The 17,606-nt window shown below is 41.5% G+C and overlaps 1 protein-coding gene across 1 annotated transcript; it reads right to left on the bottom strand.

The window, feature by feature from the left end:
- Positions 1-4,381: 4,381 nt before the first annotated feature.
- fgf23 (fibroblast growth factor 23) lies at positions 4,382-9,770 on the bottom strand (the record flags this gene model as incomplete). Its single annotated transcript, XM_083757786.1, has 4 exons — positions 9,495-9,770; positions 8,974-9,077; positions 6,316-6,606; positions 4,382-4,531 (listed from the first exon to the last, which is right to left on the bottom strand). Exons 1-4 carry the CDS (start codon positions 9,730-9,732, stop codon positions 4,382-4,384), a joined length of 783 nt encoding a protein of 260 aa, XP_083613912.1. The 5' UTR covers positions 9,733-9,770.
- Positions 9,771-17,606: the final 7,836 nt, after the last annotated feature.

Genomic DNA, 17,606 nt, shown 5'->3' with positions numbered 1-17,606 from the left:
GACCTTAGTTATCACACTCTTTGATGTCGCTTTCTCGCCACGTTCATGTGATTCATGTGCTGCGTCAACAGCCATGATGACGATTCAACGTGGAAAACATACAGTGTTTGGAACTATTAGTCCACTGGGGGCACTGATTTCACTCCACAAAGCCCAGATCGGTTAAAACATACACATTGCAGTGTATCCAGAAAGCATGAGGAATACCTTGCTATCGATCTGTGTGATCCCTGTGTTAAGGCCATAATTAGTATGTTGGTCACAAACACTTGCACTATAGTCCATCTTGGGATTTTCAGGAATATTCGAAAAGCATCATTATATGCTACCTGAAGTTTTTTTTCTTTTCTTCATATTTCTCATTGCTATACGGCGCCCCACAAGTGGGCTGTATATAGTGGAGTGCAATAGGTTTTCAAAAGTGCTATTTTAACATTGTCTGTACACACGTGACACTTTCGTGCCAGCATGTTGGCTTGCCCATTCAGCTTACTGCACTGGCGCTACACAACATCACCACAGAGATTACATGAATATGTTTGGTTTACAGTGCATGTCAGAACTATGCTGATATTCAGTTGTGCATTATGGATTATAATTATGATCCTCTACTCAGAGGTCCGGTATAGAAGCTTGTTTTTGTCACACTATTCGTGTTTATGTGTGGAATTGACCTGCACTTTTATGAAGGTATCATATTTATTTTTACAGCACATAATTTAATAGTATTTTTGTCTGTATTGCTGCTTTTGTGTTATACCAAAGTAAAAAAAAAATAAGTCCTACTGAGATCTTGTTGGTGATTGTTGCATTATTATTTGTATGATTTGTCTGTGGTGTAATGATCGATTGTGCTGCTGTTTTCTTTACAAAGAAATATACTGTAACACAAACAAACTTTTCTGGATTCATTATTGTTTTAAAGTGAGAATTCCATTGACGCAAAAGTTCAAGAACTAAGTTATCACAGTTCAAGTTAGGTCTGCATAATATTTGGAAAAGGCGATAGCATTGTACTCGTGACGAGTGAGTAAACAAATATTGTATATTATATACAATATTTAGTATACAGTTTGACTGCTTTACATTTGGTGCTGACCCTGACAATGAACAGCATACTATATTCACACACACTGACAAAATAATTAGAGATGGATAACTGTACATTTCCAATATGGTTTTGCTGAAATCTGGGCTACAGCTGCTCTGGACATTGAATACCACCAAATTAGCAATACCATTTCTCATTGCTCCGCTTGTTCTTCTAATCAAAACAAAAACATCCTTTTATACCTGGATACCTGCATATTGCTTTTGTGATAATGTATATTATGCATGTTGATAGTATACATTCTTCGATATATATTAGCCCTAATTCAGATGGTACCTGTTCTTGGTATCTCCTGGCAGGGACATACTCTGGGGGACCAACAACTCTCACAGTAATTGCGTGTAAAAGCGATTGTTTGTTCAGTAATGGGGCGGCGGCTCAGGGGTAGAGTGCCTGGATGGTAACCGTAAGGTTGCCAGTTCGAACCCGGGCTCCCCCAGAGTTACTGTCGAAGTGTCCTTGAGCAAGACACTGAACCCCTAATTGCTCCCGATGTGCTAGTTGGTGCCTTGCATGGTTTCAGCTGCCATCGGTGTATGAATGTGTGTGTGAATGGGTGAATGTAATGCACAATCTCTGTAAATGCCTTGGATAAGGCGCTATATAAATGCACCATTTACCATCTAATGGGTCTCCCCGTCAGTCCAACTTTGTCTGTCCTGAAATAGGTTTCAGGTTGGTTGCCAATCTCAGCCATGAGAGAGAGTACCCTTTTAGAAGCTTCAATTATATAGTGTTCCAGTTCCATTTTTGTCTGCTCACTTCTTTGTGTGTCATCACTTCCTATTTCACTTGTTTATGCTGTTTATCTTCTGTCTGTAAGTTCTCTCTCCTGATTGGATGAAGTTGGTATCATGTTCTGAAAATGTAGGCCTATTTTTTTTTGTTTTAAGAATGTTTTGGGGCTTTTTCTGCCTTTTATTTGATAGAAAGTAGTCTGACAGGAATTGGGGAGAGAGAGCGATGGGGAGTCACGCAGCTCAAACCCGTGACCCGGGCCATTTAACCCATTCTGACCTGAGATCAGATTCATACGAGGTTTCCGCCGGACACACACTGGTCTGATGAACCCATTCTGACCTGAGATCAGATTCTAAAAATGTCAGTCGCTCTTCGATTTTTCAAAAATAGCAGACCTACAAGCTCGTATCGCGCCACTCGGTGGCGCGATATGAGCTTGTAGATCTGCTATTTTTCAATAGCTAAAGCATAACATGATGCCAACACCAAAATGGGTACCCGGTCAGAATGTGTTAAAGGAGAATTCCATACTAGAAGGCTTTCTTACCATGTAGTTGTTACATCCCCACCAAAGAGGTCCAGGTGTTATTTTGTGCATAAGCTCATTATTGGCTATTTCCCCTACCATAAGCCCTCAATGAATTGCATTGAATTGAATGGGGCTATGGGGTGTTGTGCTAATTTGCTTATTCGTTTATTCGTATCCCAAGTGGCACACTTTACTACTTATTTCGATGTAAATAAGCGAATTAGGACAAAAACCCAACCCCCGTTGAGGGCTTATGGTAGGGGAAATAGCCAATAATGCACTTTTGCACAAAATAACACCTGGACCTCGTTGTTGGGGACGTAACAACTACAAATAAAGATAATTCTCCTTTAACACCTTTTTTAACAAAACAATATTACACCGCTTTAATGGCTATACACAAATCTAACAAACAAAATGACAGAAATCAGCAAATCACACCCAATATTTATTTTACTTTACATTAGTATATTTAATTCTATCACAGCAATTTCACCTTTTACAGTCCACACAACTTGCACACATTCCAAAACTAAACATAGTTTCTTGTAGGCCTATATATATATATATATATATACTGTACAGTACACAAACTACTACATTATTTATATAAATAACAACGGATTTAAATAAATAAATATTATTTGAGATTAATTGTTTGCTGGTGGTGTCCTGCACCAAATAGCTTCTCAAATAAAGGAGTGTAGATTTGAAATCAGGAGCACAACTCTCTATGATGTAGTTATTCTTACCCTGTAGTTCAGTGGTTCTCAACCGGGGGGGGGGGGGGGGTCCCCAGATGACAGTAAAGTGCATGTAAGGCCATAAAAATGTAAAACATGTTTAATACGTAAAATAAAATAAAAAAGGTCCATTACTGCCACAAATATACTATAAAGGAAAAACCTGGTCAAACATTGGCGATGGCCAAATTGTCAAATAATATAAGAAAGAGGCAAAACAATAAAACAGCTGATCTAGATCGGCTATATTCTGTGGAACTGAGTCAATATAATCTAATGCTTCAATACAATTCCAAGTGCTTTTCAGGGTGGGCAGCTCCCCAGTTCAAAAGTGATGTTTTGGGGGGTTGAGAACCACTGCTGTAGTTGACTGGCATACTTTCAAGTCATTGAGTATTAAGACTGGACTGGTCATTGAAAAGTAAAAATACACAAAGAGCCATCAAAACAATAACAAAACTCACTGCTTTTTACAGATATTGAAAGATTAAGACTGCAGAACACAGTTTGGTCACAATCTTTTAGAGGCAACAAACACAAATCGATTCAAGATTTCAATCGTATTTTCACAATCTCTCGCATCTTAGTAAACGGTGCGCTCAGTGCGCTAAAGCCTTTGACAACAGGCAACTAAAACAAAGTGAATCTCCAATGCGTTAATAAATGCAACTTTAGAAACAATCCACTGCTTTAGAGTTCATTTCTCAATTCTCACCAATTTCATTGTTAAAAAAAACGAATAAACCCTAACCTACTATCAGACTAATTAAAGGCGATTAAAAGGCATGCATTATAGGCTACGGACCCTCGAATGGGTCCATCCATTCCCTCACTTAACCCATTCTGACCGGGCACCCGTTTTGGTGTCAGCATCAGGTTATGCTTTAGCTATTGAAAAATAGCAGATCTACAAGCTCATATCGCGCCACCGAGTGGCGCGATACGAGCTTGTAGGTCTGCTATTTTTGAAAAATCGAAGACACTTTTAGAATCTGATCTCAGGTCAGAATGGGTTAATAATGAAACTGTCAGGATGTAATAGACATTTTTTGAATCTGATCTCAGGTCAGAATGGGTTAAAGTGTATACCCTGCATCCCACATTGAGACCCACTGGGCTAACGGTATACGGCTTCTCCCATGTTCGGATAATATTTCAATTTGGGGGAAAAAATAAGTTTCCTCAGACCAGCTGTCAAAAACGAAGCTCATTAGGGAGGAGGTTCACAAAAACTCAAGGTCGGTGGTCCAGTTGACATCATCCCATCATTCCGGTGATTCTGGGGCTGGCCGGGATGGAGGCGAACACGTTCCAGGGGTCGTGGTTGGACGGCGCCAGCTGGATCTCCCTGGAGACGTGACCCTCTCCAGGCTCCATGTCCAGGTCTGCGTCATCCTCGGGCACCGCCTGGGAATAGCCATAATGGGACCATAATGAACATTAACATGTCACCATTATTATTGTGTATGGGCAAAATAATTGCGATTTACGTTATATATATATATTAGAGCTGGGACTCGATTAAAAAAATTAATCTAATTAATCAGAGGCTTTGCGATTAATTAATCTAGATTAATCGCATTTTAATCGCATATCAATATTCAACCCGAGAACAGCGAGAAACCTTTTTTTTAAATGGTTTTTGGTATCCCCCAGTCAATAGTGACTACAAGATACCACTCATTTTCAACATTTTACTGACATTAATACAGTATACCTGTTGTGGAAATAATAATAAAAAGTCACCCCATTCTGTGTTGCCTAGAACTGGAGGTCTGAAAAAAATTTAGTAACAGTAACAAGTACATCTCAGTGACATCACAAAGCTGTACTTACTTCATATTGTTACTGTTTTTTGTGACTTTTTATTATTTGCAGTTTTCAGTACTATAGAAAAGCGCCCAGTGAGAAACGTTCCGCGGTGAAAAAAAAGGTGCGATTAATTTATCTGTAGTTAATCGCGATTAATTTTTCTGTAGTTAATTAATCTAAATTAATCGCAATTAGTCCCGGACCTAATATATATATATCGCCACAATCTCTGCTTAAAACTCTTTAAATGTCACTTTTGCTAACGACTTCAACCACTTGTTTGCCAAAAATAGCAGATCGACAAGCTCACAAGCTTGTCGATCTGCTATTTTTGGCAAAGAGATTTGGTAGAGATTGAAACAAAAAATACTATCAAGTACGTTCTCAACACTTCCGTTTTACCAATTTTAGAGGGTTTTAAGTGGTATAGGCCTACCGGATATGCAGCTGGGCAAATAAAAGGCGAATTGCATGCAGTGCCTAACAGGTCCATTTGGTTCCAGTTGTACACTCAGAGTTAAATTAAAGGTATATTCAGTGATTTCACTTATTTCACAGTGACTTCAAATATCACTTATTTTTTTGTTTTGTTGTGATAATCCTCTCTACTATAGAGTGTGCTGACCATATAAGGAGTTCCTCCCTGTCCCCCAGTTAACCCCTGGGGGTCAAAAAACCTTAGGTTTCGTTTTTGGCTCTCTATCCTGATTGGATGAAAGGCTTAGGTCCCAGCCAAAAACGAAACCTACGGTTTTTTGAGTGAAATCACTGAATATACCTTTAACATAAATTGGGGGTCCCAGGGATAGAAATACCATTAAATGGGGGGGTCCGTAGACTAATGCATGTCAAACTGGGGGTCCTTGAAATTAAACGGGTTGAGAATCACTGCTAGAGCTGTAAAGATATTCTCTCATGGGTGGGGTCTCTTAACCTGACGCTGCCTGATCCAAGAAGCTTGCTACACAAATTTGTTTCACAGCTTATTGGGATCTGGGATCGCGGAAGCAAATTCGATGACGGGGCTGTTCCTTTTTTTCAAGATACTTGGTAGATGATTGGATGGGACCGTCTGTCTATCACCGTGTGGGCGTGCAAACACAACCAATCATATTGACGTGTCTATATAGCTTCACATCCGGTTTCGCACATATCCCGCCCTTAGCTCACGCTGATTGGTTCGAACCGGGAGCGGTTCGGTGTTATAGCTGAACTCCCTGAGAGGTCCCAGATGGTTGTGGTGTTGGGGAACATGGTTACCCAATACCGCCCCCATCTGGCAAAGTCAGGTTAGGGGTCTCTGGCATATCTTTTCAAATGGGGGGTTCGTGGTCAATTTGGGGGTGCTTGCTTGACATGAAAAAGGTTTGGGAACCTACCTGGGAGTCGCAGCCCTCCTCCGTCTCTCCGTGCAGCTTAATGGCGCCGGGCGGGTCCGCCGCCGCCAGCCGGTTCCTCTTCTCCCGGTTGTGCTGCAGCAGGCGCTCCAGCGGCACCGTGTTCTTCTCGGAGAGGAAGAGGGCGGTCTGCGGGAGGTTCTGGCCCGCCACGAAGGGCTGCTTGGAGCCCTCCAGGTTGAACAGGATGCCGGTCCTGGTGGAGAAGTACACGTCCCGGTGGTTCTCCAGCAGCTTGTGGTTGAACAGACAGTCGTCTCTGAGACAGATGGCCTGTGAAAGTATAATGAAGCCGCGTCAAATGCTGTAAGGCACTGGTTCACAAACCTTTTTCATGTCAAGGACCCCCAAATTGACACTAATTAGCCCCGCGGACCCCCGTTTGAAAATGCAGTGATTCTCAACCCATTTAACCCATTCTGACCGGGCGGCGGGCACCCATTTTGGTGTTGGCATCATGTTATGCTTTAGCTATTTAAAAATAGCAGATCTACAAGCTCATATCGCGCCACCGAGTGGCGCGATACGAGCTTGTAGGTCTGCTATTTTTGAAGAATCGAAGAACGACTGACATTTTTTAGAATCTGATCTCGGGTCAGAATGGGTTCATCAGACCAGTGTGTGTCCGGCGGAAACCTCGTATGAATCTGATCTCAGGTCAGAATGGGTTAATTTCAAGGACTCCCCAGTTTGACATGCATTAGGCTATACGGACCTAATGGCATTTCTATCTTTGACACCCCAATTTATATAGCAAAATCAATGTTAATTTAACTCTATAGTGTCCAGACTATCATTTAGCAGGGGACCCCCTAGAACTCCCTCAAGGGACCCCTAGGGGTCCCCGGACCCCACTTTGGGAACCACTGCTGTAAAGGCACTGTTTCCCAAACACTGGGTCGGGAGTCGGGACGCAAGGTTGGGTCAAGGACCAGTTTTGTTTTTAAATTATTACTATTTAAAAACATTTTCAAAAAACATCCCCAAAGAGCAAAACTTTTCATGAATTAAAAACTAAAAATCAGTTGCTTTTTCCCCAGTAATTTCATGATGAAATCAAACAAAAATCATAGACAATCCATAATTCCACAATTTAGATCAAATATTTAAGAAGTAGTGGAAATAGCAACAACGCATTGTGAGGTTGTAGATCTGCTATTTTCACTAGTGTGGGTGCCTGCAGGCAAAGATCTAATTTCTCTTTTGGGTCTTGGGTTAAAAATGTTTGGAAACCAATAGTGTATATAGGCTATACTTGTTTAAAGGCAGTCTATAGGTGACTATATTTTGTTGAAAACAAAGGCTCTATACAGCAATAGTATTCGTTCAGTGACAGGGTCTCCCCATCTCTCCAGTTCTTACCCATTCTGACCGGGCACCCATTTTGGTGTTAGCATCATGTTATGCTTTAGCTATTGAAAAATAGCAGATCTACAAGCTCGTATCGCGCCACCGAGTGGCGCGATACGAGCTTGTAGGTCTGCTATTTTTGAAAAATCGAAGAGCGACTGACATTTCTAGAATCTGATCTCAGGTCAGAATGGGTTAATCAGACCAGTGTGTGTCCAGTGGAAACCTCGTATGAATCTGATCTCAGGTCAGAATGGGTTAATAAACAGAAAATACATGTGTGTCGCTTATCCCTCTATTTCATCCAAACAGCTAGGAGAGAGTATATACCCATTTATCAGCTTCAATGTTGTATTGTTCCAGTTATACTTTTGTCTGTTCATTCATGATTCTGTTTTGTCATCACTTGATTGATTGACATGTGTATTCACAGCATGTGGGTATACATTTAGGTCAATACAAAAACTGCTATGAGGACAAAACCACGAAAAGCACTAACTAAGACTTGTTTATATATAGGGTCCTCCTGCTCCTCCGTTTTCAAGTCATCAGAACATTTATGTACAACTTACAAATATATACACTCTTTGATTTTTTTTTTTTACTGGGGTCAATTTTGAATACAATTTCCCATTTCACTTGTTAGTGTCCTGGATGAGTTAGTTCACTCCCCTTTTGTTGGAATTTGTTGTCCCGACCTGAAAACGTATTATGTGCTGTACTAAAGAGCTGCATGGAGAGATGGGGGAGACACCTGTTACTGAACAGACACCATACCAAGAGCTATTTAACACTTATTTTAACAACAACAAATCAGTTGCACCTCTCAAAGTATATGAAATGCATGAATGATATATGTTAAACACAATGGGATGCGACTCTCTATATAATATAGGCCTAATCAAACTTTCATAAATGTTGATTTATTTTATTTAATCTAAAATTTAAAAAAGCCGAACTACAAGCTCACACACCATTGTGATGTGACTCATTGACCTTGTGAGCTTGTATTATCTATGTTGCATAAGGATTAAGGAGAAGAGACTGGAGCAGCACGGACATTTAGAGCCTTTTATTTAGGTGCTAAGTATACAAAACGACTAACGTTTCGAATAAAAGGCTCTAAATGTCCGTGCTGCTCCAGTCTCTTCTCCTTATGCAACTTTGATGTCCCTGCACCTGTGAAGCACCGGATCAGCCGTTTCAGGCTTGAGGCGCGTTGGTAGACTCCCTTTCTACTTGTATTATCTATATTTTGACTGTCTTTGGTATCCTATACACTGTACTCACAGAACTGAACGGGGTCCCCGCTGCATCCATGCACACATAACGGTTACTCTTGATCCCCAGTATCGCAAGGCGCTCCCTCGACTCAGCCTTGAGTAAAATCACACCTGTTACAATACAATACACAATACAATTCGTTTATATAGGCATTCCATATAGGCAACATGCAGTATGAATCAGATTATTTCAATTCAAACTCAAAGTATTCAATTCAAAACGTTTAAACAAAATGTTTCATCAATTAAAAACTATTCCAACATTTTCCAAAAGTATATAGGCCTATTTCATAAATAAAATGGGGAAACCCATAATTTTCCATTAAGAAAATAAATAAGTTTAAGAATAGTGAAAATAGCTGATCTATACAAGCTCACAACGCAGCGATGGTTGTGAGCTTGTATAGATGCGCTATTCTCGCTATAGTTTGGGTCCCGGGCCCCGGCCAAGCATCTCATGTCTCTCTTGGGTCTTGAGCTAAAAGGTTTGGGAATTGGGAACCAGGCTGACCAGGCTGCATGACTTACTGTAAGAGCTCCTGACTGTGGTTTTGCGCACATGGCCATTTAAACTGATTTCCAAGTAGAAGTTGTTCAGATCGGTGGAGGTCTGCAGATGGACATATCTCCTCGGGTTCCCCCAGTGAGAGCCAACCAGTGGCGACGGGTTCGCGGCACATTCCGCCAGTCCGAATCCCTGGATAACCGCGAGGAAGAGCGCGAGCACGGTGTCCTTGTAGGCAGATCTCTTGTTGCATCCCTCCATGCTGGAAAAAACAAATAGCCTCAACGCTTTCTGCTCCGAGCTGCTTTAGAAGAAGACTTGTTGAGCAAACTGTTGGAGCTGCTATAGCTAGAAGAAGACTTGTTGAACAAACTGTGGTTCAAAGTTTGGAAGTGCACGCTATTTAAAGGCAGCCAGCCTGCTGCAGCCACTCCTGCTAGCTTTACGCATCCTTTACGCACGCAGCGCTCCTCGCCCCCAATGTAGATGTGCGGTTTTCTGGCAGGGGTCCATGTTACATAGCTACCCTGTCTACTCAATCAGCGATCCTTCTCTGTATTGTGCAATCTGTTTATGGTAAGATGATCCTTCCTGACTCCCTCATCATAAACATTTAACTCCTATGTAGTGTATAGTGCCTATGCAGGGTCCATTTGGTATCATTGCGTATAGGCTCAGGGTTACAAAGTCATACACGAATAGCCTAGGATTTGACTACATGTACTACATTTCCATACTAAAATAAATTAATTTGATCAGGCTATAGCTGTATTGTGTCTGTCTGAAGACATGTATGTACAAATATTTGATTGTCTGCCCAGGAGTATAATACCGTATTTTGAGATGAATTGCCTACATGAGGTTTCCTGTTATGTTGGTGAAATAAGTATGCTAAATAAACTTAGTCCTACATAAATAAGTGCATGTGCCTGGTTAAAAAGATCTTTGCCTCGTGCATATAATCTATATTATGCGGCATTAATAGAGTGTTTTTATTAATGCCATTTTAAATTGTACAGTGCGTAAACTGTAGGCGAATATATCCGAGCAGTGGGGTTTTTTTCAGCTGTTACACGTTTCAGCAGTAGAGGGCGCCAACGTCTAGTAAACCAAAGAGTTGCCCTCCAGTGTAGCGTTTGCTTTGAAAATGATGCTGATCAACTATAGCCAACATATAAATGAGTTAATGAGGCATTGGTGGAAGAAGTACTCAGATGTTTTACTTAAGTAAAAGTAGTAATATAGTAGTAACAATATAAAAATACTCTGTTACAAGCAGGCTAAAACGGTTTGTCTTTGACTTGACAAAAGGTCCAAATGTTTACTTATAGGTAGGAGCATAGGCTACCAAAAGTTAAAGGAGAATTCCATGGTAGAATGCTTTGTTATCTTTCTTACCTTTCTTTGTAGTTGTTATGTCCCCACCAAAGAGGTCCAGGTGTTTTTTTGTGCAAAAACTCCTTATTGGCTATTTCCCCTACCATAAGCCCTCAATGAATTGCATTGCATTGAATGGGAATTGAATGGGGCTATGGGGTGTTATGCTAATTAGCTTATTTCCATCGAAAGAAGTAGTAAAGTGTGCCGCTTGGGATATTATTTACATTATGAAGAGAGGATATATACAAAGAAATTATAATTTTGAGCGATGGAAATAAGTGAATTAGCACAACACCCCATAGCCCCATTCAATTCCCATTCAATTCAATGCAATTCATTGAGGGCTTATGGTAGGGGAAATAGCCAATAAGGAGCTTTTGTACAAAATAACACCTGGACCTCTTTGGTGGGGACGTAACAACTACAAAGAAAGGTAAGAAAGCCTTTTAGTATGGAATTCTCCTTTAAAGTAACCTATTCACCATGCATAAAGTCCCATTTCACCGTTTTATGTTTTCTTAACACATGAAAATTCACTATTTGCAAGTCATGTTTATATCTGCCTTTACTTATTGCCCATTTCAGGGAACCTATCGGCGAAGAAAAGACACTGTGTGTGTGTGTGTGTGTGTGTGTGTGTGTGTGTGTGTGTGTGTGTGTGTAAATACTCCAGTAATCTAAAGTTTAGATTCTAAACTAACTGTAGGCCTACCTAGAAAGTATTGTACGGTAATTACAGTACTTGAGTACATGTAGGCTACTTAGTTACACACCACAATTGTAATTGGTGCACATATACAAAACAAAACCAAAGGACTATATGCCTCAACTCTAGAATTCAGTTTTCACCATTATGGGAAAGGTTCAACTATAAAGTAAATAACCCATTCTGACCGGGCACCCATTTTGGTGTCGGCATCATGTTATGCTTTAGCTATTGAAAAATAGCAGATCTACAAGCTCATATCGCGCCACCGAGTGGCGCGATACGAGCTTGTAGGTCTGCTATTTTTGAAAAATCGAAGAGCGACTGACATTTCTAGAATCCGATCTCAGGTCAGAATGGGTTCATCAGACCAGTGTGTGTCCAGTGGAAACCTCGTATGAATCTGATCTCAGGTCAGAATGGGTTCATCAGACCCAGTGTGTGTCCAGTGGAAACCTCGTATGAATCTGATCTCAGGTCAGAATGGGATAATATATTAAACAGTGGTTCTCTAACCTTTTCACGGCAAGGACCCCTAAATGGATGTTTGTCTGCAGACCCATGGAACACTTTGTTCCAGGAACCCCAGCAAAATGTGATTAAAACAAAACAGCCAAAATACGCACTGAGCTTGTAGATCAGCTATTTGTTAATAGCCAACGGTATAGGTTAACGTATAGGTTAAAGTGGTTAAAATGATGATGCTATATTGCTGGGGACCACACACACACACACACACACACACACACACACACACACACACATGTGCACTTGTGTGTGTGTGTGTGTGTGTGTGTGTGTGTGTGTGTGTGTGTGTGTGTGTGTGTGTGTGTGTGTGTGTGTGTGACTTAACAATTTTAGGACGTCAATTTAAAATATGACGTTTTTACCAACTTGTTGCATGCCGGAAATAGCCAATCTACAAGCTCACAGTGAGCTTGAACTGTATCTGCTATTTTTGATGTGCAACACCGGTGTGCAACTACGCATAGGCTAAATCAGACATAAATCCAACCCCAACCCCGGATCGTAATCTATATCAGTGGTTCCCAAAGTGGGGTCTGGTGACCCCCAGGGGTCCTTGAGGCAGTTCCAGGGGGTCCCCAGCTAAATGATAGTTTGGAACCAAATGGGCCCTTATGGGACTGTAACTCTGAGTGTACAAATGGAACCATTTGTACACTAAATTAACATTGATTTTACAATATAAAGTGGGGTCTCAGAGATAGAAATGCCATTAAATGGGAGTCCGTGGCTTATTGCATATCAAACGGAGGGTCCCCTGAAATTAAAATGGTTGAGAATCACTGCTAGAGCCGTAAAAATGTTCTCTTATGGGGGTCCCTGGCATATCTTTTCAAATGAGGGGTCTGTGGGCTAATTCAATTAAATTGTCAATTTGGGGGTCCTTGACGTGAACATTTTGGGAACCAATGCTGTAAAAGGTAAATGACTGATCCCCAATCTGAAATTGGCTATTAACCATTGTAGCCTAACTAAATTACCTAACCTAACTAAATTAACCATTGTAGCCTAATTCTAAAAGTCAGTTTTTTAACCCTAGAAAACTAACTAAACGGTAATCCTGAATATCGGAAGACTCACCCCGGTGCTTGCCCGTTTTTCCTCCCGGAATTGTCACCAGTGAGGGGGATAACTTTGTAATATGCTATTGGCTGTTTGTATTCTTTTTGGAAAAATATAAAAAGATACTCCTGTGGAAAGGCTATATTATTTTACTTATATTGACCCTATAAACAATTTAGTATTATTTAGTATATGTAAGGTTTTGCACACAAAACGTCAAATGGTACCTCGTCAGATAATCCCCACATATCCTACAACAACTTCTGTGAACAGACTTCACTGTAGTAGCTTTTCATAAATTATATTTGTACTTAGGCTGTTCTGCTGTCATGAAAGTTTATAGTTAGAGAAATTCAAAGTCCAGCCGTCTGCTGTCCAGCCTCTCCCACCCCTCACATTGGGGAAATTTCTGGGAGGAAAACAGAAACGGGGCGAGTCTTCTTGTATGTTACACCATCACTAAACACAGGTTTCAAATATTCAATAAAAAAATATTCTCATAAAAATATATTGAAGTACAGTAATACGTGGCAACTTGAGGTACTCTTCTTCAATATTTCATCATGACTTTTCACAAAAAAGCAAACTATCACGGAGGCCTATCATAGGGGGGGGGGGGAAATCGGTGAAAAACGTGCACATTATTTTATACATATTCCTTTTAACCCATTCTGAACCCATTTTGGTGTCAGCATCATGTTGTGCTTTAGCTATTGAAAAATTGCAGATCTACAAGCTACGAGCTTGTAGGTCTGCTATTTTTGAAAAAAATCGAAGAACGACTGACATTTTTAGAATCTGATCTCAGGTCAGAATGGGTTCATCAGACCAGTGTGTGTCAGGCGGAAACCTCGTCGTATGAATCTGATCTCAGGTCAGAATGGGTTAAAAAAAAGAAATGGAGTTGGGAACTTCTCCTTTGGTTCCTGGGACATGGTCCAGTGAAGGAAAACAAAACAAAAACAAAAACACACACAGAGGTCTTCACCCGAACATCTGCCTGTAGAAAGAAAACAGGGAAACAAACATACCTTCTGTGATGTCGCTGAGCATCATGAAGGTACTGAAAGACCCTGCACTCACCCGTGGTTAGTGCCCTATAGGGTTAACCATAAAACAACTTTCTCAACTATTTCTCAAAATCTACTAATTCACAAGTATAGTAAGCCTAATACAAGTAACACACACACACACACACACACACACACACACACACACACACACACACACACACACACACACACACACACACACACACACACACACACACACACACACACACACACACACACACACCAGAGAGACCAAAATAATCCAACAATGAAGGTATGACACCAACCCCAACCAGTAAAAAACAAACTTTTATTGGTTTATCTCAGGAATACAGTAGACTGCTGTGCACAGCACATACGTACAAAAATAAAAGGAAAAAACTTTTTTTTTTTTAATATCCTTACAGCACTCAGTTTTTTCGGAAACAAATGATTGAGGAAGTCTTGCTGTTGCTTCTCATGTGTTATCTTAGTCATCTTAGCAAACCCAAACTAAGACTTCTCATGTGTTACAGTCATCTTAGCAAACCCAAACTAAGGCAGAAGGTGAGGTATATATAATGACAACAAAGATGACAGGAAGAAAGAAAAAAAGTGGAGGTACGATAAAACAGCAACGTGACCACATTGATACACAAACAATGCTGTGTCACGCATGTTTTAACAATGCTGTGTCACGCATAGGGGTAGCCATGTTTTAACAATGCTGTGTCACGCATAGGGGGTAGCCATGTTTTAACAATGCTGTGTCACGCATAGGGGGTAGCCATGTTTTAACAATGCTGTGTCACGCATAGGGGGTAGCCATGTTTTAACAATGCTGTGTCACGCATAGGGGTAGCCATGTTTTAACAATGCTGTGCCACGCATAGGGGTAGCCATGTTTTAAACAATGCTGTGCCACGCATAGGGGTAGCCATGTTTTAAACAATGCTGTGCCACGCATAGGGGCAGCCATGTTTTAACAATGCTGTGCCACGCATAGGGGTAGCCATGTTTTAACAATGCTGTGTCACGCATAGGGGGAGCCATGTTTTAACAATGCTGTGTCACGCATAGGGGTAGCCATGTTTTAACAATGCTGTGTCACGCATAGGGGTAGCCATGTTTTAACAATGCTGTGTCACGCATAGGGGGTAGCCATGTTTTAACAATGCTGTGACACGCATAGGGGTAGCCATGTTTTAACAATGCTGTGTCACCCATAGGGGGAGCCATGTTTTAACAATGCTGTGTCACGCATAGGGGGAGCCATGTTTTAACAATGCTGTGTCACGCATAGGGGTAGCCATGTTTTAACAATGCTGTGTCACGCATAGGGGGTAGCCATGTTTTAACAATGCTGTGCCACGCATAGGGGGAGCCATGTTTTAACAATGCTGTGTCACGCATAGGGGTATAGCCATGTTTTAACAATGCTGTGTCACGCATAGGGGTAGCCATGTTTTAACAATGCTGTGTCACGCATAGGGGTATAGCCATGTTTTAACAATGCTGTGTCACGCATAGGGGTAGCCATGTTTTAACAATGCTGTGTCACGCATAGCCATGTTTTAACAATGCTGTGTCACGCATAGGGGTAGCCATGTTTTAACAATGCTGTGTCACGCATAGGGGTAGCCATGTTTTAACAATGCTGTGTCACGCATAGGGGTAGCCATGTTTTAACAATGCTGTGTCACGCATAGGGGGAGCCATGTTTTAACAATGCTGTGTCACGCATAGGGGTATAGCCATGTTTTAACAATGCTGTGTCACGCATAGGGGCAGCCATGTTTTAACAATGCTGTGTCACGCATAGGGGTAGCCATGTTTTAACAATGCTGTGTCACGCATAGGGGGAGCCATGTTTTAACAATGCTGTGTCACACATAGGGGCAGCCATGTTTTAACAATGCTGTGTCACGCATAGGGGTAGCCATGTTTTAACAATGCTGTGTCACGCATAGGGGTAGCCATGTTTTAACAATGCTGTGTCACGCATAGGGGTAGCCATGTTTTAACAATGCTGTGTCACGCATAGGGGTAGAGCCATGTTTTAACAATGCTGTGCCACGCATAGGGGTAGCCATGTTTTAACAATGCTGTGTCACGCATAGGGGTAGAGCCATGTTTTAACAATGCTGTGCCACGCATAGGGGTAGCCATGTTTTAACAATGCTGTGTCACGCATAGGGGTAGCCATGTTTTAACAATGCTGTGTCACGCATAGGGGGGAGCCATGTTTTAACAATGCTGTGTCACGCATAGGGGCAGCCATGTTTTAACAATGCTGTGTCACGCATAGGGGTATAGCCATGTTTTAACAATGCTGTGTCACGCATAGGGGTATAGCCATGTTTTAACAATGCTGTGTCACGCATAGGGGTGGCCATGTTTTAACAATGCTGTGTCACGCATAGGGGTATAGCCATGTTTTAACAATGCTGTGTCACGCATAGGGGTATCCATGTTTTAACAATGCTGTGTCACGCATAGGGGTATAGCCATGTTTTAACAATGCTGTGTCACGCATAGGGGTATCCATGTTTTAACAATGCTGTGTCACGCATAGGGGCAGCCATGTTTTAACAATGCTGTGTCACGCATAGGGGCAGCCATGTTTTAACAATGCTGTGTCACGCATAGGGGTATAGCCATGTTTTAACAATGCTGTGTCACGCATAGGGGTATCCATGTTTTAACAATGCTGTGTCACGCATAGGGGTAGCCATGTTTTAACAATGCTGTGTCACGCATAGGGGTATCCATGTTTTAACAATGCTGTGTCACACATAGGGGTAGCCATGTTTAAACAATGCTGTGTCACGCATAGGGGTAGCCATGTTTTAACAATGCTGTGTCACGCATAGGGGTATAGCCATGTTTTAACAATGCTGTGTCACGCATAGGGGTATCCATGTTTTAACAATGCTGTGTCACGCATAGGGGTGGCCATGTTTTAACAATGCTGTGTCACGCATAGGGGTATAGCCATGTTTTAACAATGCTGTGTCACGCATAGGGGTAGCCATGTTTTAACAATGCTGTGTCACGCATAGGGGTAGCCATGTTTTAACAATGCTGTGTCACGCATAGGGGGCAGCCATGTTTTAACAATGCTGTGCCACGCATAGGGGAGCCATGTTTTAACAATGCTGTGTCACGCATAGGGGTGGCCATGTTTTAACAATGCTGTGTCACGCATAGGGGTAGCCATGTTTTAACAATGCTGTGTCACGCATAGGGGTGGCCATGTTTTAACAATGCTGTGTCACGCATAGGGCTAGCCATGTTTTAACAATGCTGTGTCACGCATAGGGGTAGCCATGTTTTAACAATGCTGAGTCACGCATAGGGGGTAGCCATGTTTTAACAATGCTGAGTCACGCATAGGGGTAGCCATGTTTTAACAATGCTGTGTCACGCAT

The sequence above is a fragment of the Protomyctophum parallelum genome, assembly GCF_964188405.1.
Source record: "Protomyctophum parallelum genome assembly, chromosome: 22".
In the NCBI taxonomy this organism is placed as follows: Eukaryota; Metazoa; Chordata; class Actinopteri; order Myctophiformes; family Myctophidae; genus Protomyctophum; species Protomyctophum parallelum.
Note: the sequence above shows the minus strand (reverse complement) of the source record. Positions and strands in the feature narration are given on the sequence as shown.